The sequence below is a fragment of the Sebastes umbrosus genome, chromosome 15 (assembly GCF_015220745.1).
Source record: "Sebastes umbrosus isolate fSebUmb1 chromosome 15, fSebUmb1.pri, whole genome shotgun sequence".
NCBI classification, from domain to species: domain Eukaryota; kingdom Metazoa; phylum Chordata; class Actinopteri; order Perciformes; family Sebastidae; genus Sebastes; species Sebastes umbrosus.
Window position 1 is genome coordinate 11,535,365 of NC_051283.1, and position 23,035 is coordinate 11,558,399.

At 42.7% G+C, this 23,035-nt stretch overlaps 1 protein-coding gene across 2 annotated transcripts in view; it reads right to left on the reverse strand.

Moving 5' to 3' along the window:
- Positions 1–23,035, reverse strand: part of trit1 (tRNA isopentenyltransferase 1) — a 48,134-nt gene that overhangs the window by 23,704 nt on the left and 1,395 nt on the right. For both annotated transcript variants that reach the window (XM_037795379.1, XM_037795378.1), the window contains exon 2: positions 6,879–7,019. In XM_037795379.1, coding sequence (XP_037651307.1) covers positions 6,879–7,019 — 141 coding nt within the window. The remainder of the gene's footprint in view (positions 1–6,878; positions 7,020–23,035) is intronic.

Sequence of the window (23,035 nt, forward strand, 5' to 3'; positions counted from 1 at the left end):
TCTCTTCCATCATATACACTAATCTTAATGAGTTTACCTGCCTGACTGTAAACATGTAGAGAATTCTTGTAAAGGAGAATCAGGTTTCTTGTCTGTATTAGCTCACAGTCTGGAAATAGCTATTAATATTTAAAACCACGTCTATTCCTGACCGATCAGAACTGTTGGAATTAAAGATCATTAAACCTTATTTATTATGTTAATATATGTATTTACTGACACCTTCACTGTAAGGTGTATCAAGACATATCACGATGGTGTATTGTTTTGCTAGAAACATAAATGCACTCTTATTCAATGAAAATAGATGAGGTTATTTTAAGGGGGGAGGGGGGACGTGTGTTTTTAAGTGTAAAGAGAACTCATACATTAGTTTGTTCAATAAGCCTATAAATGTGGAAGACAACCTATCCGCATTCTGCAGACAGGTTCAGGTGAGTTTATCAGCTCAAGGAGTGACTGTGAGAGAGCTGGAAAGCATCTCCATCACTCAAGGTGGAGGGAGCACACACAGTGACGGTGTAAAGATGGACAAAACAATCTAATACAGGAAGTGATTATGTTGATGTTGTGCTTTTATTATGTTGTGCTTTTATTTTATAATGCAGTGAGGGGCCCAAACGAGACCTTAGTGTGTGTGTGCAGACGTGTGTATGTGTGTGTAGTGTGCACGTGTGTGTGCATGTTTGTGTGTGTGTGTGTGTGTGTGTGTGTGTAGTGTGAGCGTGTGTGTGTGTGTGTGTGTGTGTGTGTGTGTAGTGTGAGCGCGTGTGTGTGTGAGTAGTGCGCACGTGTGTGTGCACGTTTCTGTGTAGTGTGCATGTGTGTGTGTACATGTTTGTGTGTGTGTGTGTGTGCGCAGTGTGCACGTGTGTATGCAGGTGTGTGTTTGTGTGTTTGGGTGACATCACAGCAGTGGTGACATCACAGCAGTGGTGACATCATCACTGCATCGTGACATCACTAGATGGAACACTGATGGATTAAAGGAGTGTGACATCACAGCAGTGGTGACATCATCACTGCATGGTGACATCACTAGATGGAACACTGTGATGGATTAAAGGAGTGGTGACACCAGTTGTGACATCATAAAGGAGCGGTGACATCATAAAGGAGTAACATTCAGGAGAGAGTCCCAGAATCACACAACTGTAGTTGAATCTGAAGACTCGATCAGACGAAACACATCGACTGAGAGAAGCAGTTGTCTCAAGAGAAAGAGGTATGAAGTTTATGAATGCATTGCTTTAGATTAAACCTCCCAACAGTATATGAAGCAGTTAAAATGAGCCTCAACATTTAAATGCAGCTTACATGTTAGGTAATAATAATTAGGGCTGCAACTAACCATTATTTTCACTCATCAGACTATCTACTGAGAGAAGCAGTGAATTTCTCTCCAAAAACCACGAAGCATCGACAAGAATTGACCATAAATCAGCATCATGGTATCATCAAGAACTTCCCAGCCAGAAGCCATCATGCCCGAGTTCAACGTCCGTCGCATTGTTTCCAAGCTGCTCAACTCCTTCTTTAAGGGGATGACAGCGGATCAGTGGGGACTTTTGAAATCCGGCAGCCCCGACGACGCCACTATGACCATGATGGGAGAGTTGCTGTTGGACATGACAGCGGCCTTGACAAAAGCTTTCCTGAAATCTCTCGGGAGCAGGACCCTGGCGTCTGAGGACGACGTCCAAATCAATCTGGGCGACACAATCTCTCATGGTTTTGCCGAAGCTCTGGGCGTCGACGTCTCGGTTCAGTGTCCGAGCTCCAAAAGCTTGACGACATTGATCTCTGAAGAGGTTTCGGAGAGCGTCCGAAGTGCCCTCTCCAGCCCCGAGGGCATAGTCCAGCGCCTCACTCCTCCCAGCAGACTCAACAGCATGATTCTGCACGCCTGCAAAATGTGCCAGGCGTTCATCGGCAAGATGAAGTCGGTGTTCTCGCCTCGCCCGCGCAAGCAGAGGACCATCTGCGAGGAATCGGATGTGGAACCGGAACCCTCAGACGCCGAAGTCCGCCATGCGGCGACGCCTTCGTCGGACGTCGTGATTGAGATGAAAGACATCATGTATGTCACAATCATCATCAAAAAGCAGTTGAACGACATCACCGAACCTCTCTTGGTTGACGTGCCGGACTCTGAGTACACGTTGCTGCAGTCTCAAAACTCTCGAGAGATTGAAGACGTCGCGGAAGAAATTGCTCGGAGTATCGCCGAAGATGCTCTAAGACAGACTCCGTCGGCGCAGAAGAGCAAACGCTCCAAGAAAAGCATCAGAAGCAAAATTAAGAAGCTTTTGGCGAAGTGCTTTGCCAAAACGTGCATCCATCGCATTGTGGCACAGATGAGAAAAAGATTCCACCGGGGCTCCAAAGTTCAGAGCCGGGAGTCGGCAAAGTCTCTCACAAAGAAGATTAACGATCTGATGAAACAACCAGAAAACCGCGATCTTCTGGGACTTGGCGCTCCACTCATAAACATTGCCCCCGGTCGAGTCTTGGAGTTCACAAAGGTCTTAAGTGATCTCCTCTACACACACATCACACATGGGCCAGAGATCATCCCCGAGCCGGTGAGACGTGCCAACATGCGCGCCGACTTGCAGCGGAAGGTGCTCGGTTTTCTGTGTCTTTCCAGATGGTGGCAGATCTTTCAGTCCAACGACCTCGTCGACACTATGAGACACGCCATACTGGGGACTAAGCCCAGGGCCAAGAAACCTTTGGCAATCGCTGCACCGTCTGCCCCGGTATCCGTGACGAAGAGTCGTGATGACTATGCACGGCGAGTGCGGAACGAACAAAAAAAAAAACTGCGTCATGGTGATCTTGGAGAGGCTGGTCACGCGGATCTTCAAGAAGGCAAAAGTGACCTGGACCCTTTCAAACGTCCAGGACATCATCCAGCGCCTTTTTGAACAAACGTGGGCCGAAGTCGAGGGTCTCGATTTCGATTCCAGCCCAGAAGCATTGGAAAACCTCGAAAAGGCCATTTACCGGGACCTGATTAAGACGTGGGGCAATGCGATGTGGGTGCTAGTGTCCTTGAAAGGGGGTAAACCGGCAGTCGGAGAGCGTATCGCCTCCGCCGTCAAAGGTCACCTGATGGCACCACCGAGACAGAGGTCCTGCATGTGCAGGTGCTTCTCTTCTATGCTCGCCGCCATGACGAGGTGGTAAAGTGGTAAGGTGGTAAGGTGGTTTATGGGTTTTCTCCGGGAGCTCCGGTTTATCCCACATATAGTGAATAATTGGACTTATCCTATAGATAAAAAACGTCTTCAATGTGTCATTCATCTTGAAGGAAAAATTGACTTTTTCCTTCTGAATGAATGCGAGGGCTTGAGCTCTCAGCGCCACCTCAGTAGTCAGTGTTGTCTACTGTTGTGGAACGCACGGGTTCGATCTGGGTGATCCAGTTCTCCCACAATCAGTGCATAATAATGAACATCTAATTAAATACAATAAATAAATAATATTCATTCATTTCTTCTTATTTCTTTCATCATTTGCTGTAAATATTCAACTCAAACTGAAATTCTGCTGATTCAGTGAATTTTTATAAAGTGCAAAAATAAAGTACAAAGAAAAGTGTGTTTTGCACAGTCTCTTCCATCATATACACTAATCTTAATTATTGCAAATTTTAATGAGTTTACCTGCCTGACTGTAAACATGTAGAGAATTCTTGTAAAGGAGAATCAGGTTTCTTGTCTGTATTAGCTCACATAGTCTGGAAATAGCTATTAATATTTAAAACCACGTCTATTCCTGACCGATCAGAACTGTTATTATCATAAAGTGGGCATGTCTGCAAAGGGGAGACTCGTGGGTACCCATTGAACCCATTTTCATATATCTTGAGGTCAGAGGTCAAGGGTCCTTCCCAACTAGCTAGCATAACATGATACCAGTGGATTCCTTTGGTTTTCTATAGTTTCATATATCTGTATCTTCACTGGCTTTAAAACTGAACCTGCTACAGTCTCTGAAAGACAGTAGAGTGGGTCGGGATCGCGGGTCTCAGAGGGTTAATGTGGCATTGGGTTGACAGTCTCATCTTCAGAGGGAGTAAGTTTGTTTCAGAATATTTAACTTGAAAAACAATGTTAAAAAAGGAACATTGAGTAATAGATCATGACAGAAGTGTTGCAAAACAGTGTCCAGGGAGTAAACCAAGAACTTCAACATGCTGGAACTGTCCCTGTAATGACATGACCCATAAAAGACGAGCCTCAGCAGAATACTTGATGAACAACAACAATACCACTTAAGGTCAATAACAGGCTGTAACATTATAAAGAGAACTGCAACAGCAGTATTAAGATCAGAGCATCGCCGCTCAGTGGATTTCTTCCTCTTGTCATCATTTACAGTAACTCAGTCCAGTGTGGTTGATATGATGATACACTCGAACAGTGGTCATTTAATATAAAGTGTATGAGGTACATACACAGTCTCTACTTTCCAAGTCGTCAGATCGCTTTACTGTTCACACTACACAACTTGCTGTCTTGTAATAGGGAGTCTTTAATCGTCTTTGGTCGTTGTGGTTTTCACACTACATGACTGACTGGAGACAGGGGTCTCCAAACTACATCATGTCACGAAAACACACGCAAGAAGTGACACGGTGCTTGTTGATGTTGTCATTGGCACACATGTTCACATAATAATAAAAAAATATATATTACATTTAATACGTTTTTACTATTTCCCCTACGCAGATCAGTCATGTGTTATGGGTTTATTCATGCAAACATCCTAGGTGCATCAACAACTTTGGTCATTGTTGCAAATGCAGCACATACAGTAAAGCTCCTATTCTTACAGGCGACCCCTCCTGCAGGTTTCCCCTCAACCCATGCTCTCATTGGATGTAGCTCCCCAACAGGTCCAGATATTTAGAGATCTGGAATGTCGCTGCGATGCACCGACAAGCCTCTCGGCTCACATCTTTCAACAGTTCACACATATTGTCGAGCACCGATGTGCGAGTGCCGAGCCAACGCAGATTTGCTGCTGATCTGAGGCTTTTGTCGGGAAGCTCTAAAAAAACTGCTGGGGTAAATAAGGGCAAAAATCATGTAGTGTGAACTACGCATTAGGGTGCCCATCGAACCAATATATTAAGTCAATCAGAGCTAAAACAATTAGTCGACTGAGAAATTTGCTCTGCAACAATTTTGATATTCAATTATTAATTTAAGTTAAGACCTGAAGAGTTTAAACTATCCTATATTTCACAAAAAAAGCAAATAATTTGTGATATTGAGCAATAGGAATACAATTTTATGCGACTAAGGATAAGAAAAAAATAATTTTTGTTTGTGTTTTTTGTTCTTTCCTACCCCATTAATCATCTCATGACCCCTCGGATTTATCCTGTGACACACTAGCGGGGGGGGGGTCCTGACCTCCAGGATGGAAATCACCTTTGTATGATAGCAAACTGAATACATTTTGAACACACAATTTGAAGATGTGAGCGGCAGGAGAGTTCTGGTATGCATTTTTCACTATTTTCTAAAATTCTACAAACCAAATTAGTAATTGATTAATTGATAATGGAAAAAAAAATCATTAGTTGCAGCAAAAGACTCGATAATGTCACAAACTCAATATCTGCCAACAGCTTGCTTCACCTTCTAAATCAACACAAAAATATCAATATTGTAATTTAAAGACCTTCCTGCTCACACAGACAGCCTGCCTGCCACACCTTATTTCCCTTTACTGTCTCCTTTTCTGTCGCATCTGCTCTCATCTTGCACCTTTCCTTCTCTCTCTACCTCCCTTCCTCGCCCACCTTCTCTACTCGGGGATAATCAAATAACCACTCAAACAAGATAAAGGCTCATCAGCCATCGTTGCTCACCTCCCCTCTCTCTCTCTCTCTCTTACACATACGCCAGCGAGGGCTGCATCACTGTGTTTGCAGAAGCAAAGAGCGGGAGATGGGAGAGAGAGAGAGAGAGAGAGAGAGAGAGAGAGAGAGGGGGTGATAACTGACAAACGGCAAGGAAAATTTCGAGGGAGGGAAAACAGAAAGAAGGCTGGAAGATTGAGAGCAATGAAGGAGAAACAGAGGAGAGGGGGTTTAGACAGGGGAGTTTATGTGAATGGCATGTTGAGTGAAGGATTGATAGCTGATGATGCGTCACTAGGTGCTGCGTCTTTGCACTCCTTCCTCTTTTTCCCCTCCATCGTCTCTCTTTCCTGCTCGACAGTTTAAAATCCTCCACCTCGCTTCTATCCCCACTAATCTGTATTCATCTCTTTCCATTTCTCCCTCTTCCCACCAGCGAGCTCGCGCAGCACTGAGCCTATTCTTGGAGCTATACCGCAGCCCCTCGCCGCACTGGTGAGTGTGAGTGTGAGTGTATGTGTGTGTGTGTGTGTGTGCGTGCGCATGCTTTCCTGATCTATTAATACCGTCTCTAGTTATCGCCTCCCCTCTCCACATCTGTGTGACGGCCGGTGTCTGCGGGAGGGTGTGACTGCCCAAAGTATGTGTGTGTGTGTGTGTGTGTATGTGTGTGTGTGTGTGTGTGTGTGTGTGTGTGTGTGTGTAGACGCGCAGACTCCTCTATAAATATCGTCTCTAGTGATCTCTCTCTTCTCATTTTCAGTGCAACATCTGCAGCGAGACATGCTGACAAAACGAAGACATGGCAGATCCTCTTCCACACACACACACACACACACACACACACACACACATTCAGACCAATTAGTAAAAGTCAAATTGACTGAATTCTTTTCCCCGCAGTTAATAATCTGGTAGGGAAGATGTGACGACGTGTGGAGAGATGTTACGGAAAATATTGTTCCACTGCTTTCACACATTTCCAGGAAAAGGATATTAGAGCCAGGGCTTTGTTCCTGAAGTCCACCACCGTGTAGCTGCTGATCAACGGGTCCACAAAGCTGATCATGTGATGTCTGCACTGAGCGCACTCCTCAGCCGTCACCTTGTTGGTGATGATGTCGAGGCCCTGGTACACCTGAAGGGGATGCAAAAGAAACCACAAAAACATGATAAAGTGAATGAGAATCATCATAAAAGAAGAAATGCTTTAATAGGCAGGTATAATTACAATAACATAAGAACTAGGGATATCACAAGAACAGATACTTCGGTACCAAGTCGATGCCAAATTTCTAAAAACATGACGATACTCGTTTTTCTACAGTATCGCAGGTACCGTCGGGGCTCAAGACTAACGGCGTCACGTCATCTTAGGGACAATAGAAAATGTGTTTGGGACGCAGTACGCTCACTATCGACACATCCAGGGGACGCAACCTAATTTTTCCACTGATAACGCTACATTGCAAACAACATATCTGTGTTCAATTTAATTTATTTTTATATGGCGTCAAATATGTTGAAATCGGCTGGTGCTGGTTCATTTTAGCTGTTAGCTCCATGCAGGATTGAGTTGCTTACTAGCTGCTAACAGCTAGCGTTAACTAGCTCTCGTCCTGACGATTTCAACACGGGAGGCAAAGAACGTATATTGCTAAGAAGCTAAAGTCAATTGTATGTTCCATTGCAACATCAGCACCCAGCAGCAAAGCTACGCTTCCGCCATTTTGGACTGAAAGCGACTACCAGACGCCAGTAAAAAGTCGGCCTAAAAAGTGACGTACAAAAGTAAAACTTAATGATTTCTATTATATTGTCATATTCTACCAAAATGGCCTGTGTTGAACAATAAAATATTATAAATATAGTTTAGAGTTTTGTCTCTTCGCTTTTTATACTCCTTGCAGGAGGTGCTACATTATGATGTATTCAGGCTCTATTCAGTAAAAATGAGTATTGGGCGAAAGTAAATTCTAACGTTATCATGATATGTTCAAATGTAATCTTGTACAATGTAGTTTTTGGTGAGAAACTTGAATAAATCCAGGTGTTTGAAGATGTTTTCACAGCATTATAAAATATATAATAGAGGGGGAATTATGACCCTTTTAACTTCCCAACAAAAACCAGTATGGAAACGGTAATAAAGGAGTGTATGTTGAAGTACATGGGATTTATTGTTTTACTTTTGTTTTTTACAGTGGTATCGAGAATTGTAGAATTTTACTGGTCTTGTTATCGACTACTACACTTCTGGTATTGTGACATCCCTAATACGAACATATATATGAATGAGCTAAAATTATAAATTCCAACAGCAGTTACATAAAATGCTCAACATTAATGCACTCTAAGATTGGACGTTTAATGGAAGTTCTTTGTCCTAGAAAGCATGAATCCCCGGACAATGAAAAAAATAGTCCATAAAACAAACCGGACCCAAGATTGAAATCTGTGCTAAGTGGTAGGGTGTGTGTGTGTGTGTATTCATCAATGTCAAAAGCTGGAAGCAGGCTGTTATTGAGGAAGGAATGATGAGCGCTGTATGTCGCCCATGTGAAATGGCTCTGACCGTTCCTGCAAATTATGATCCACACCTCCTCTGTCCATTTCTATCATCACCCAGCGAGGGGGCTCCCTCGTGGAATTTGACAGCTGGGTGTCATACAGCAGTCCGTCATGATTTTCACTCTCAGACACACAAACACACACACAGAGTCAAGAGTGGAGAGATTTAAAAAGATGTCTCCAGATGCAGATTCTAACTCGTCTTTCTATAGGGCCTTTTTCTGTCCTTGTTTTCCTTTGTTCCATGTACTTGATTATTCTGAAAACCCCTCTCTGATGAGGCTCCTTTATCCGTACTTCCTGAATGGATCTGCACTCTAAGACTAATGTCTGTTTCTGCCTTTGATATATGGACTGGAGACACATTTACACTTTTGTTAACCTTTACATTTGGTTTGCAAGACAAGAATATTGTGCCTCGAGTGTATTTACACTTTTATGCTCTTTGCTATTACCATCCAATATATGTTACTCCAGTCTAGGGCTGGATGATAAAGACAAAATCCTTTATCCCAATCCTTTGAGTGATTTAAGAAAAAAAAAAAAAGTAAAAATTCTCTGATTCCAGCTTCTTCGATGTGAATATTTTCTGGTTTCTTTACTCCTCTGTGACAGTAAACTGAATATCTTTGAGTTGGGGTACAAAACAAGACATTTGAGGACGTCATCTTGGACTTTGGGAAACACTGATGGACATTTTTCACCATTTTCTGACATTTTATAGACCAAACAACTAATCGATTAATCAAGAAAATAATCGTTAGATTAAATCGACAATGAAAACAATCGTTACTTGCAGCCCTATTGTTGGCAACGTGGGATGGTATCGCACCACTGAGGGGCGACTGGATCAACATGGGAAGTGATTCAAATATAATAAAAGGTGACACACTAATTGCAGCTTTCAGTAGATTTGTAGCTCCTGCATAATTGTAGGAGTCGCTGCGGTTTGTTTTCTCTGCTCTTCTTTTTCATCTTTTATTGTGAAGCAGCTGACAGAGGTTGCTGACAAGCTGCTAACACCTTATTCAATAAAAACTGGTGTATTTGAGAATTTTTTTTTTGATGCCATCCGGTATGCGGATCATTTTAAAATACTACAAGAGATGCAGATATGGTGAACTGGTTGGTAACTGCAGAGTGGGATCATGGTGAGGTCAAAGGTCAAAAGTAACAGAGCGGTTCAGAAACATGGAATTGGTACATTTACCGTGCAGCAACGTGACCAAAACAAGAGGAAATGCATGGCAGAGATGGTTCATCTGTCACCTGATGGGTTCAAAACAATTGTATGTAATTGAGAGTAGATGGAGCAGCATTTATTCTAAGCCATGCTAGTACAATAGTTTGACTGCACCTTTATCGATTTTGCAGCGTACAACATCAATAATGAGGTTGTAGATGTCCACATATCAACATTTCCCCTCATTCATCATGTAAATACACCTCTATGACCCCGTCCTCTGCACAGCATCTGTGTGTAGTCTACCATCAACCATTCAAAGTATGTGTGTGTGGCTCAGAAAGCGGTGAATCAGCCTGAAGTTGCCAGGAAAACTTTATGAGTCAAAAAAACTTCACAAACAATTTTACCGGCAGGCTGAAGCCTCTGGTTGGATTCAGCGTTTGAATTGAGTTAAAAGAAAGAGAGTGGTGAAGCGCTCTGTTGTTCAATAATTCAGAGTAGGAAAATACAGTCCTTTAATTATAAGCAGTCACCCGGCTATTGGGTCTGAAGCACAATCCCAAATGAACACACGAGTATTATTTTTACACCATGAAATAATGGATGAATGAAGTCACTCTTGACTTTAACTCGTGAGCTTATTTTTTCCTCTGTGAAAATGAAAATTTGAAGACAAACGATGCATTGTGGAAAGTTACGATTCTTTGTTTTTCAGAGCCTCTTCAGGATCTGTGTAAAGTTAGGTCAGCTGAGAGTCTGAGACATGGAGTAGTGGAAAGATGAGATGGGTCAGTATCTTCCTAATTTTCCTTCTTTCCTTCCTTCGTTCGAAAATGATTTTGCTTTACCTCCCTATAATGCAAAAAAAAAGTTTGTTGTGTCACGCTTATGTAAGATCGAAAGTTTAACATCCAGCCAGTCCCTCCCCTCCCGCCAGTAAACTTTCAAAATGTCAGGTGCTCAGGAAAGAAGAGAGAAACAACAAAAAAAGACGCCTCGCATTACTGGGGGCATGCGTCATAGTTTGTTTACATACTTTGACCTCAGCAAGATAGGCGCGTGGTCGCTCTTCGCGAATGCGGGTCGTCGCTCTGTAGCTGCTTTTGAATGGCGTGTAGCAGCGATTCTTATTTTCAGTTGATTATACAGTAAGAAAACATGATTATTAATATTATATTCATACTTTCCAACCCTCCTGATTTTCCCGGGAGACTTCCTTTTTTCACTGCCCTCTCGAACGCAGTGAAAAGCGGTCGTGACGCGGCGCAAGTAATTGAAAATAACGGGTTTCAGAGGGCAGTGGTGCCGTTGTCACATTGTGCCTGAAGAGCCTTCAGTGAGTGAGAGACGGAGAGTACCAAGAGAAAGAAATGCTCAAGCAGGTGCAGGTTCACGCCAGAGATTCACACGAGCTCACGCCAGAGGGGCAATTTACTCAGTTTCCTTTACTGAGAATTAGAAATAAACTTTAAGTGAGCTAATTAACATAAAAATGCTGTTGCAGTGCACTTACTTTACTATTTTCATTCTTTAAAAGTCACCAGAATGGAGGATACAAAGTCTCAGAAACTCTATTTTTTAATTAGTGTGAAATGTCTTTTTTTTTAACATATTTGTATATGTTTTGTGTCCTGTCAGAGTAAAGCAGTACATGCAAGCGAGAACCAGACAGTTTTATTAGTTTTTCAGCATAGGAAGTATTTTGTGCTGCAAGGCGTGCCCAAATCCTCTTAAATGCCTCCTAACGTGGTTACCAAGCATCTCCCAGTAGTCTAAATCTTAGATTTCAAGGCAACAACATTACAGGCTGTTTAACCCAACATACATGCCCTGGGTGATCAATACAGCTGTGCAGGTTATTGATCACATCCTTTGGTGAAAGCGTGTGTGTGTGTGCGTGGGTCGCGTGTACTTCAACCAAATGCTCCTCAGCGCCGCGGCGAGCCAAAAGTGTGGAGCAGGGCAGGGCAAAACAACCCGGCCGGATGAATTATTCACGGCCTCTCTGCACGACACCGCTGTCGGCCAGGGGAGGGATGGATGCATGGATGGATGGATGGACAGATGAAGGGAGATGGAGAAAAAAATGAAGGTTTGGAAGGGTTTTTTGGAAAGAAAGAGAGAAAAAGGAAATGAACAGACAGGAGAGGAGACAGAAGAGCGCTGTGTACTTGTTAGAGAGAACAGGATGCTCCCCGACAAATATGCACACATTATCCACCACCGCCACCACCACCCCTCCTTTGCCATCGCTGCTCTCTCTCTCTCTCTTACACACATACACACACTCGCGCAGATTGTACAGTGAAGACAGAATGACAGGTAGCAGAAGGAGGGCAGAATGATGGTGAGAAATAGACAGATATAGAGATGCTCGGAGATAAAGGTTGGCATCAGGTGAGTGTGTGTGTGTGTGTACAGAGATACGCTTAGGCTACATCCACACTAATACGCTTTAAAACGCAGAACTTTTGCTGCGTTTATGCCTAGCGTCCACCCCAATCTAACGTTTTATAACCCCTAAAACGTTTGGAAAAAGCTGCTAATGGTGTTTTAGTTTAAAAAACACCGGGGTTGGTTTTTAGTCTGTAACGGGCAGAAACGGAGACCTTTTGAAAACCCGTAACGCAGACAGCCACGTTCGCTTCTCGATTAGATCGGTTACGATGTGTCCTTCCCCGATTCGTCACGCCACTGTCACGTGACGCTTTTCCGGAAGCAAACAAACAGCATCAGTCATGATTACCGTGCGACCACCAGTTGTTAATTCACACATGAATAACGAATTACAGGCGTTGCTGACGTTGTTGTCTATGCTAGAAGCTGTCGAGTAGTTGCTGCATTTTATGATGCTTCTGTAGTGAGTAAGGGTCACGTGTGTTTCATTTTGAGCCACACAACTCTCAGATTAACGCACTTCCTCACATGGTGAAAAGACGAAAGCTCTTTTTAAAACACACACAGAGTTACTGAAATATTACTCAACTACAAGTAAAACTACTGGTGATGGATTAAAGGTTTTGATTTCATGAGAACTGGGCAAACTCCATCTGCCTAAGAAGTTCATGTGATATGACTGATAGATACGGAACAGCTACTAAAGGGACCTTTTTTACCCCGATCTCCTCCTTTAATCTCCATCGTTTCTTCCACACTTCTTCCACGCTAACAACCCCCCGGATCTCCCAAAACTGGCCTCTTTCTGTCCAGTAGTTGTGAAGTTTCCTCTCCTCCTCCTCCTCCTCACAAGCCCTCTCACGTTGTCTCACCTGCCACTGAGAGAACCACAGCGAACCGTTATGTAACCACCATCCTCACTGTACATTTGTGCGTTCTCGTGCGAGAGTTTTTGCAAAAACAGATTGTGATTTTTAATTTCGCCTTAACGAGGGCAAGGAGACCCGAGAGTAAGAGCAGGCAGAAGAAGACCGCGGAGTGTACTGTAAATCAGAAAAAATGAAAAGAGCCACTTGAGTGGAAGATGTGAGGAGAAAAATGCTGCGAGGGGGGAACTGCAAATGAGAGGGAAAATGAGGAAGACTTCCAGTCGGGGCGGTGGAAATGAGCTACAAATTGCGGCGATGTTCGAGCTCAGAGTCATAAAGGAATCAAAAGATAACAATCAACACAGCTAATTGTGTTTACACATGTCCTCTGGAGGAAACTGAAAGAAAATGTCACAATAAAAGGAGGAGACTGAATGACGGTCAAAGCATTGTTTTAGGTAAACATTTCAAATGACGCAAATTAAATCTGACATTTTTGTTTTGTCTGGGTCAGAGGGAAGATGTAGAATAGAGACAAAAAGATGACGCAAAGTGGAGGGAGAATTGATTAGTGCTGAGTTGTTCTTTGGTTTCAGCTAATGCTGGTCATATTTCACGCTGTCTGAGGACCAAATAAGTGAAAGCAATCATCAGTTTTCTATCAATGATCGGTGTTGACGGCATATACGTGGAAATGCCAGCATTCGCGATATTTCTAAGTGAACACATACTGTTTATAAGAAGTGGACGTAGTCACCGTGACGTCACCCATTGGTTTGTGGGCTTTTAAGCGACCAAACTGTTATAATTAACTTTCATGAAGACTGGACGATGCTGTGGTAGCGACCTGTCCATCACAAAGTAGCCACGCCCTAAAGCATCCCCTGCTTTATGGTCTATTTGACTCTAAATGGGACCATAATTTACTAAATGAACATCATGCTGTATTGAAGAAGACTTGAAACTAGCAACTGAGACCATAAATTAATGTTTACAATGTTTACTGAGGTAATAAATCAAGTGAGAAGTAGGCTCATTTTCTCATAGACTTCTGTACAATCAGACTTCTTTTTGTAACCAGAGGAGTCGCCCCCTGCTGGCTATTAGAAAGAATGCAAGTTTAAGGCACTTCAGCATTGGCTTCACTTCTCAGACACGGAGGCTGCCGCCTGGAGGTGAAAAGACATTTCAACTTCCGACCTTAATGTGTTGAGTCATTTCATTATCAATGAAAAATAATCAAGGAGGCGTAAGCCGTGTTTTGAGGAAATGTTTCAGAGATGCCGCTCATCACATTCAGTTTTTCTAATTCCAATCGTCATAATTCATGGTGATATACTTCAATGGTAACCGAGCTAATGTGGGTTCAGCTGCCTACTCCTTCCTGTCTCGCTTTTAAATGGATGTGAATGGATGTGACCGTGTGGCTTGTGTGTGAGTGAGGGAGGAATGTGTGTGTGTGTGTGTGTGTGTGTGTGTGTGTGTGTGTGTGTGTGTGCGTGTGTGTGCGTGCGTGTGTGTGTGTGAGACAATGAGCTCAGTGTTCAAGCGCCGCAGAGCCTGCAGCCGGCCTGCCTGGCAAACCTTACGCCCTGCACGAGACAGCTGTTCCTCTGCCACATAAATAAGGGGGGAGCATGGGCAAATGAAAGAAAGAGGGCAAGAGAGACAGAGAGGGGTGAGGAAAAAAGAAAGAGACGGAGAGAACAAACACTCATTGAGACATGAAATAAGATTCAGAGAAAGCCAAAAGCAAATAAAAGGGGGATAAAGCAGACCTTTCAGTGTTAGACCAATGTATCAGTTTGCCAGTATTGGTAGTTTATGTACTTGCAAAATGACTATTTCTGACCAGTGATGGCCAGAACAGACCAAAATAAAGCTAACGCTTCCATGTAAAAGATCTGAAACGTTAGCTTTTCTTTCCATAATCATGTAGGGAATGCACTCGCAGGTACAGACCTAATTGAGCAAATCGAGTATCGGCAAGATGTTACTGATCCAGATACAGTTTTCTATTCCACTCCGTTGATTTAAAGACATTTCGGGAAATATGCTCATTTGCTTTCTTGCCGAGACAAGTTCGATGAGAAGATTGATGCCTCTCTCATATCTGTCGTGAAGCTACACCTTGTGTAGACAGTTAGTTCGCTTAGCACAAAGACTGGACAACAGGAGGAAACTGCTAGCCTGGCTCTGTCCAAAGGTAACAAAATCCACCTAACAGCACCTCCAAAGCTCACTAATTGACACGGTATGTCTTGTATGTTTAATCATTTAATAAAATGGAAGTCTTCACTGGTTGCCTGCGGACCTCGCAGTCACAACAAGACAAAAACTTACTAGGCGCGGCCAAGAAATAGTCCGGCACGTACGGTCTGTTCCCTCAAAAGGTCAGCACTGTCAAGACAGCTTGCAATTGGTTAACTGTGCAAATTCGTGGGTCAAACTTCACCAAGTTGAATTTGACGCAAAACATTTACTTCTCCGAGCCGGTCAATCCGATTAGACTGGAGCGACTCACTTTCAGCACAAAATGTTGCTGTTTTAAACGCTGGTATGATCCGGCCTTTAGGATGGGGAGGGCATGCTGGTGTGTCTGGCGTTATCACGTTGATGCGCAATTAGGGCTAGGCGATAATTCAATATGATAATTCATCATCTTTCAATGGAATCATATCGTGATTAAAATCAGATATCGAGATATCGTGATACACAATTACATCATCTACATAGATAATAACAAGCACATACAGTACTAATTGAAATTTCTCAGAAAATCTGATTGCACTAAAGTTCTTAATTAAATGAGAAAATACTCAGTACTTTTCATTTGCCAAGTATTTAATTCACACAGTTGTTTGCAAAACCATGTGGTTATTTCATATAGACTATTTATTTATCGAATAACAACAAACATGCTATATTGTGATATTTTTAATCACTGGTGTCAGATCTGTACTCCGTATTAACTGATGCCCTGAGTTTGAGTATCAGTATTGGAGGTATTAATTATTCAATAATAAAAGTCAGTTCTTCACCAAAGGCCTACAATGTGCTACAATTTTCATTTCACCAAAAGGTGCAGTGTGTAGGATTTGGCAACATCTTGCAAAAAATGCGTATGGCCTTATCTAGAGCCAGTGTTTGGTTTGTCCATTCTGGGCTACTGTAGAAACATGGCGGCTAGCTCCTGAAGAGGATCCGCTCCCTATAGATGTAGATATAAACAACTCAATCTCAGGTAACGAAAATACAACGATTCTTAAATTCAGGTGATTATACACTGAAGAAAACATACTTATTAATATTATATTCCATTTCAGCCAATAGATCCACCTAAATGCTACACACTGCTCCTTTAATAATTGTGGTTTCAGTGATCCTATGATGATTAAATTACATTTCAGTGGCTTTTATTCAAAATAAAAAATAAAAATAAAAAAAAGGAAAAAAGTAATCTGAGATTTTTTTTATGAAATTTGTAGAGACAAAATATATTGCCATAAAATGCCAAAATGTTGAAAGCTTTGGTCAAAAACAATAGCAGTCAGTCAACTCTGGTCCAGAGAGGAACACAGTACAGTCCGTCCTTGTTCTGACCCCTGGACACGGACTGCCCTTTACACATCCAACAGCCAAACTGTAAGCTGCGCTGCTTTTATTTTTATCCTTCCCTCTGAATCCTTTCCTCAATTACACTTACCACAGAATACCTACCCGCCTATTTTCTCTTTTTACCCCTTCTCTCCTTCCCCCTCAAGGCACCATCCTTCAACAATTTATCCCTCCATCTTCCTCTCCTCTCTCTGTAGGGAATGGCCCAGTAATGCCAGACTAATAAATCATTCATGGCGTTGTTCCCCCCCTCCTCTTCCTCCTCCTCCTTCTCCTCCTCCATCCTGCCATCCTCCTCTCCCTCGCTGCTTTACTGTAGCGGTGACCGCATCACCACACCCGCAGACTGCATATTTACACACACACACACAAGCGCACACGCACACACAACAAAAATAGGAGTTAATCAGCCCTGCTTTTCTGGCTCGCTCCTACATAGGCTTAGATTGCTTAAAAAGATGCATCATAAATCGGATGTGGGAGGCAGCATCGCCTGAGTTACAATACAAACAGATACGTCAAAGCCCAGACAGGTCATAGCCACACCAGACAGATAGAGAGACAGTGGGAGGGGGAGAGAGAGAGAGAGACATGGACAGAGAGAGAGAAAGGAGGAGGAGGGATGACTGCGAGCGAATTAGAGGGATATAACACATAGCGGCACAGCGTTGGAGTGTAGGATGTGTTTAATACGTAGATAAGCAGTTGGTGTATATGTGTGTGTGTAACAACCTCTGGCCAATAAGAAGCGTAACCTTTGAAAGAATAAGCCCCCCCCCCCCCCACAGCGGTCAAATCAGTTGGCCACATAACCATCACATTTCCAAATTTACGACTTAAAAGGCAAATCAGCCCTTGGCGTTTTTACAAAGAAGACCTCCTTTGCTCCACTTTTATGGGACCATTAAGGGTCAAGATGACATATGACAGCATTCCTGCTGTTCAGGCCAATTTCTCACATCCAACACAAAACCACAAGCCTGACAAATTGTCTCCCTTTGTCGCCATTCTCAACTGCTCATGTCATCTTTGAGACACTCCTTCTTTCATAAATGCCAAAAAGCAAAAAGGGTCACTGGTCACCAATACTTCCAAACAGTCCCACAAGCTGAAATGATGGTGCATACATGTGCATGACCTGTTAAATTGACCTTTAGGACCTCCGATGGCCCTTTAGTGGGATACCCCCAAAGCCCTGCCCACACATAACTCAAACACGCCCCCTTTTTTTTACACCCCGCACGCAGTGAAGCGATTTATTTTGTGGCAACAATGTGTTATTAGTTAATGCATTGAACAGGTGACAGCGAGTAAGCATGAGAAATCTGCTCAAAAAAACATGCACAAACTTTGTTCGGAGGAAAGTGTTGAATAATTCACATCTTTTATGAGGTATTAACAAAATCATGCTTGTGTGATTTAGCCAATTTATTCAAAATCTAGAGTAGACTTTGCATCACTAATGATCAATTTAGATTCATGTTGGACCTTTAACTGTTTTCCATTCATTTCACTGTTTAATTTCAATAAACCTTCCGGACACTTGAAACTTTGAAACAGAGACTGTTTTTTAAAAAACTCATCCTTGCTGGTGCGTTCAAGTGTTCCTGAGAAACTAAAATATCTGAGACGTTGTTGCGCACCTTAAAATTAATCACAATATTACAAAATTCCAGTACATATTTAATTACTCAGATCCTTCAAATTACTAAGTACACTTTAGTTGCATATGTCAAGATTGATGAAGCGACAGACAAGATGATAAAGAGAGACATGGACAGTCTGCACACTATCCCAGCAGCTGCCAATATCCTTAAAATGAAGAGAGAGAGACGGTCAGTCAACTCCACAGTATATTTCACTGATGTGCAGCAGAACATAAACACGGCGGCGTTTGAACGATGATCACAGCTCTGAGTAAACTGCTCTAATGTTTCAGTCGGAGCACTCCTCGCATGAATCACCTCTGAAGTGCCCTCACTTTATCCCCTTACCGTCACTGCCCATGTCAAATGTTTCATATTACCAATAATGCTTTGCAAAGTGGCAGCAGTGCCGGGGATAAATCGTCCTCTCCCCTGAGGTGACACTTGATTAACAAATGTCCGTCCATTACGGCTAATCAAAAGCCTGATTCGACCAATTAATTCGTACAACTTGTGCATATGTGCAACAAATGACCTTGATGTCGTATTATTGCCTATAAAACATTTCTCAAGTTGTAAACTTTGGCTGTAAAAGTTTTATCTGCTCTAACTTTAAGGTTGCATCTCCGTATATCCTAACTCTTACCCACAGTCCTACACGCACACACTACCAGGATTTTACAGTTTTTGCATCCTCCAACTATTCTCAAAAAAAGCCAGAGACACAAGCCACATTATACACAACATATAGACTAGGGCTGCCTCCTGAAAGTCGATGAGTTGAATCAGTGTCAGTGATCCTTCAGTCGATTTGAAATTGTTGAAGTCGAGCCGCCATTTTTTAACTTTGTCCTCTTGTAAACAATTTAGTGCTCTTGTAAATAAATTACTCATAATGGTGATGACACAGCAGAAAAGTCATACACAAGCATGGTAAACGAGACGGGGCCCGCGTTTCAAGACGGGTCGGATGGTTTGACGACATCTCCGCAGACACCTCGCACTGAGGACAATCCGCCCCGGTGGACAGTCGCACCGGGAGCCCCGTCCCTCCCTGCAGGGAGAGCGGGTGCAGCGAGCACAAACGGCCCCAGGAAGTGGCAACGACCGGGCGAGGGGTGCGGCAAAGCTCACGGTCGGAGCCACGAGCCACCTTCACCCCGGGCGTTTCCTGGAGCTGATGATGGATGTAGATACGGAGCAAGCCATCTCGCTTCCTTCTCATCTCCGTTGAGAGATGCACGTGCACAGTATCGATCGAGAACTCACGAGAACATGGCGACAGGCAAAGACAAGGTGTATGAGCTGAAGCACAAAGCGAGCATTTTTAATTATCCTGGAAACAGGAGTTTAGCTGTGTGGCGTTAGAGAAGATGTGGGCAAAACTCCAGATTAATTTACTTATATAAAGATTAAAAAAGACAATTAACTTTGTTCTTTGTTGTTATTTGATAACCACTAATAAATAAAACAATCTGTATAGGGGCAAATAAAAATTGTCTTTGGGCAAGTAGATTTCTGACCCCAAAAAACCATGAACATTGAACCCTACAATCAAATTCTACTGCAAAATAGACAGAGAAAATGAATCCAATCTTTTTTTTCAAACTACTACTGGTAAGTTCGCACTACAAAGAAAAGGAATCTCAGGGAATTAAATGTTCAAGGGCCAAAGAGTCCAGTTAAATTTAGTAAAGCATATGACGTACTGTACTACTAACTCAGTTCTGGATTAATCTAATTGGGAATATGATGCACAGAACACTCATTATCTGTGCCTGAAATAAAAAATACTTTACATAACTGGCTAATTTGAGACTTCACAGGCTCACAACTACCTGGTGACACAATTATGCTATATATAAGTGAGGCGATAGGTACAGTGAGAGCTGTAAAACGTAAAATCACACTGTGCACGCACACGTTTTCCCATAATTCCCAGGAGTGAGAGAACAGTGACGTTTTTTGCTGGAAGCCTCTGTAGGGACCCCCGCTGCTCCCTGGACCCCCACTTTGGGAACCACGGGTTTTACACTATTTGGCGGTGCCCCATTCACCGACAGTACAGCCGAGCACTTTGTGTGTGTGCCATAGATAGCATGTTCATTTAATGAGGGAATAATATCCCCCTGCATGTCCAATGAACTGTGGGTTGAGGGCATGGGCCAGGGCGAGGAGGGGGTGATCAGAACACAATAGGAGTGTTAGGGAGTGTGGGAACCAATTCTCCCCGGGACAATAGACACTTCCCAGTGGCCACAGCGTGCCCATTCACTATCAGCTGCTGGGCCGGCGTAGCACGGCGCTGAATATGCACCAGCTCAGCACAATGCTGCTTTCTCCCAAACAAGACCAGACTGTTTCCTATCCCAAAGACAACACAGGGCAGCTCTAGCCTATACACAGCCTCATTCTCACATAAGCAGTCTCTTTCTCACTCACTCCATGTCTGCATGTCTCTCTCTCTCTCGCTGTCACACACACCAACAAGAGGGTAGCAACAAGGCCAGGGATTGTGGAGATAGGCTGGGGCTGCCGTGCCGTAACTAGGCCACTTGTTTTTTCTCCACCAGGGCTCGTTGGTCGTTGAGATATTCTGGGCTGAAATGTTATTAGCGTAACCCAGTTTACCCAGTAGCCTACCAGGTGACTGCTGGAAGAGGGCGCTCCCCGCAGGGACACACACACACTCTCAAGGACAATGCAGAACCAAGAGGTGGGAAGAAGAAAGATGGTGATGAAACAGGAGCAAGGTGATGAAAGAGTGAACACGATGTGGTTGGGTGAATTCTGCAGTCAGAGGCATCACTGCTGGCTGATAGGGATAAAGTGGAGTTGCTGTACGTGTCCACTCTCTAGTGTGACCCAGGCTCGAACCTGTACCCAACCTTTCCTTTTGTGTGCGTGCCCTCTGGTTGCTGCGGCAACGGAGCCTGAGAACCAAAAAAGGGAGGGCGGGGCTGAGAGAGAGAGAGAGAGAGAGAGAGAGAGAGGGAGAGAGGGAGAGAGGGAGAGAGAGGAGCAAAGAGATGCAAACCTGAGTTTTTTTAAATGTCACTGCGTTGACACAAACACACACACACACACACTATCCTGTGATTTCAACACAGTCATCTGTCGTCATACAGCTCTGAGATCTCACTGCTTATCATATAAACCTTTAACTACTTCCTGTTGAATATGATTGTTTTTACTGTTACTGGATTAGCAATAAAAGACGCCGAGATGAATGAACCAATAAATATCTTTACGGTGTGTAGATACTAAGTCATCACTGATCTCCATTCATTTTTTACTTTGCTTTAATTAGCCCAGAGACACGCTGCTATATTACAGTATCTAAACAAATTACTCACAGTTAGGGGTGTCGTGATATACCGGCGTTGACAATAACAATGTGATATTTTAAAAATGAAATATTGATATTTTAATACACATTTGATAATATTCTGTAAATAATCCAGCACCTCTTAAATCACATTATATTTACAGTTATGGTTACAGACTCTCTCTCCAATTCCCTACACTCTTATTTTTAGTGTAATTCATCTGCAAAAAAAAAAAAAGGAAACAAAAACACACAATAAACAATGTTAGAGATGAATTTGACTGATGGCATTATTATTATTATTAATTTTTTTTTTTATTTTCTATAGATATCGTGATGACAATGTTTTCATTACCTACTTACATTATAATATTTTACCTTCATCTAAAAAAGTAATGTGACTTAAAGAGTATATTTCATGATCTCCATTGCATTTATCCTCCAGGGAAAGTACCATTTATTTTAATTTCCAGTATATTATGGAGATAATTTTGCTTAAATATCCTCTGTTAAATAACATATAATAACATATTAAACATTTGTCTCTGCAATAAGTGTATTTCATGCTGCCAACACTGTTATCTGAAAACACAGGACACCTTACCTGTCTGATTCCATTCATCCAAGTGCAATGTTTGTATTCAGTTATTTACTGCAATGTATTTCTTCAATTTATTAGTGATTATTTACACAATACACTTTATGATTACTACTTTTGTCTGGCTTGTATAGTACCTTTTATTATTATTTTCCATGCTTCATATTGTATGGTGATGTCACACCAAACTAGCAATAACATTAAAGGGACTATTTGTAACTTTCAGAAATGCTTGTTAGCAGCAACACCTGTGGCCGTTAAGTCAACGAAAGTCAGCGTCGGGCTCGCGCTTGCTCGCTCTAAATAGACATGAATAAAAAAAAAATAAAACCACAATATCACTCTATATTTCAGCTGCTTGGCAGTAATGTTAGCTGACCAGACGAAGGTCTCTCCATGAATCAATGCTGATCCTAGTGTTGGCTTTTCCTGCTTCAGCCCCGGAGGCTGAAGCAGGAAAAGCGGGTCGGTGCCGGGGCTGAAGCAGGAAGAGAAATGTTATTGTCTCCCGACTGCGCCCGCAGGGAGACGATAACGTTTCTTGCTGCGGAGCCCCGCCACTTCACAAGACACGGGAAACCTCTGTTGGTCTGGAGGAGCTGCAGCATTTATTTCTGCACAAACCTCCACTGTACATTCACTAGATATTCTCAGAGCTAAACTAACTCTCCTGCAGTGTGTGGAGCGAGAACGCGCGCGGTGTATGACTGAAGGCAAGCAAGCAGAGGAGGAGAGACTCCGGAATTATAGCCCTGTTGTTGTCTTTTTAAAGTCTTCACTATATGACCAAGAGATATAAGATAAGGAGGACAGAAGGTGAGGAAAAAGACCAGCTGATATGAGTTGTTAATAATGTTCTCCATTTCCTTTGTGTGTGTGTTTTTTCTGAATGACTTAAAGGAGTTTATCTTTCCTTTAAATGACTTTAACTGGCCTCTAAA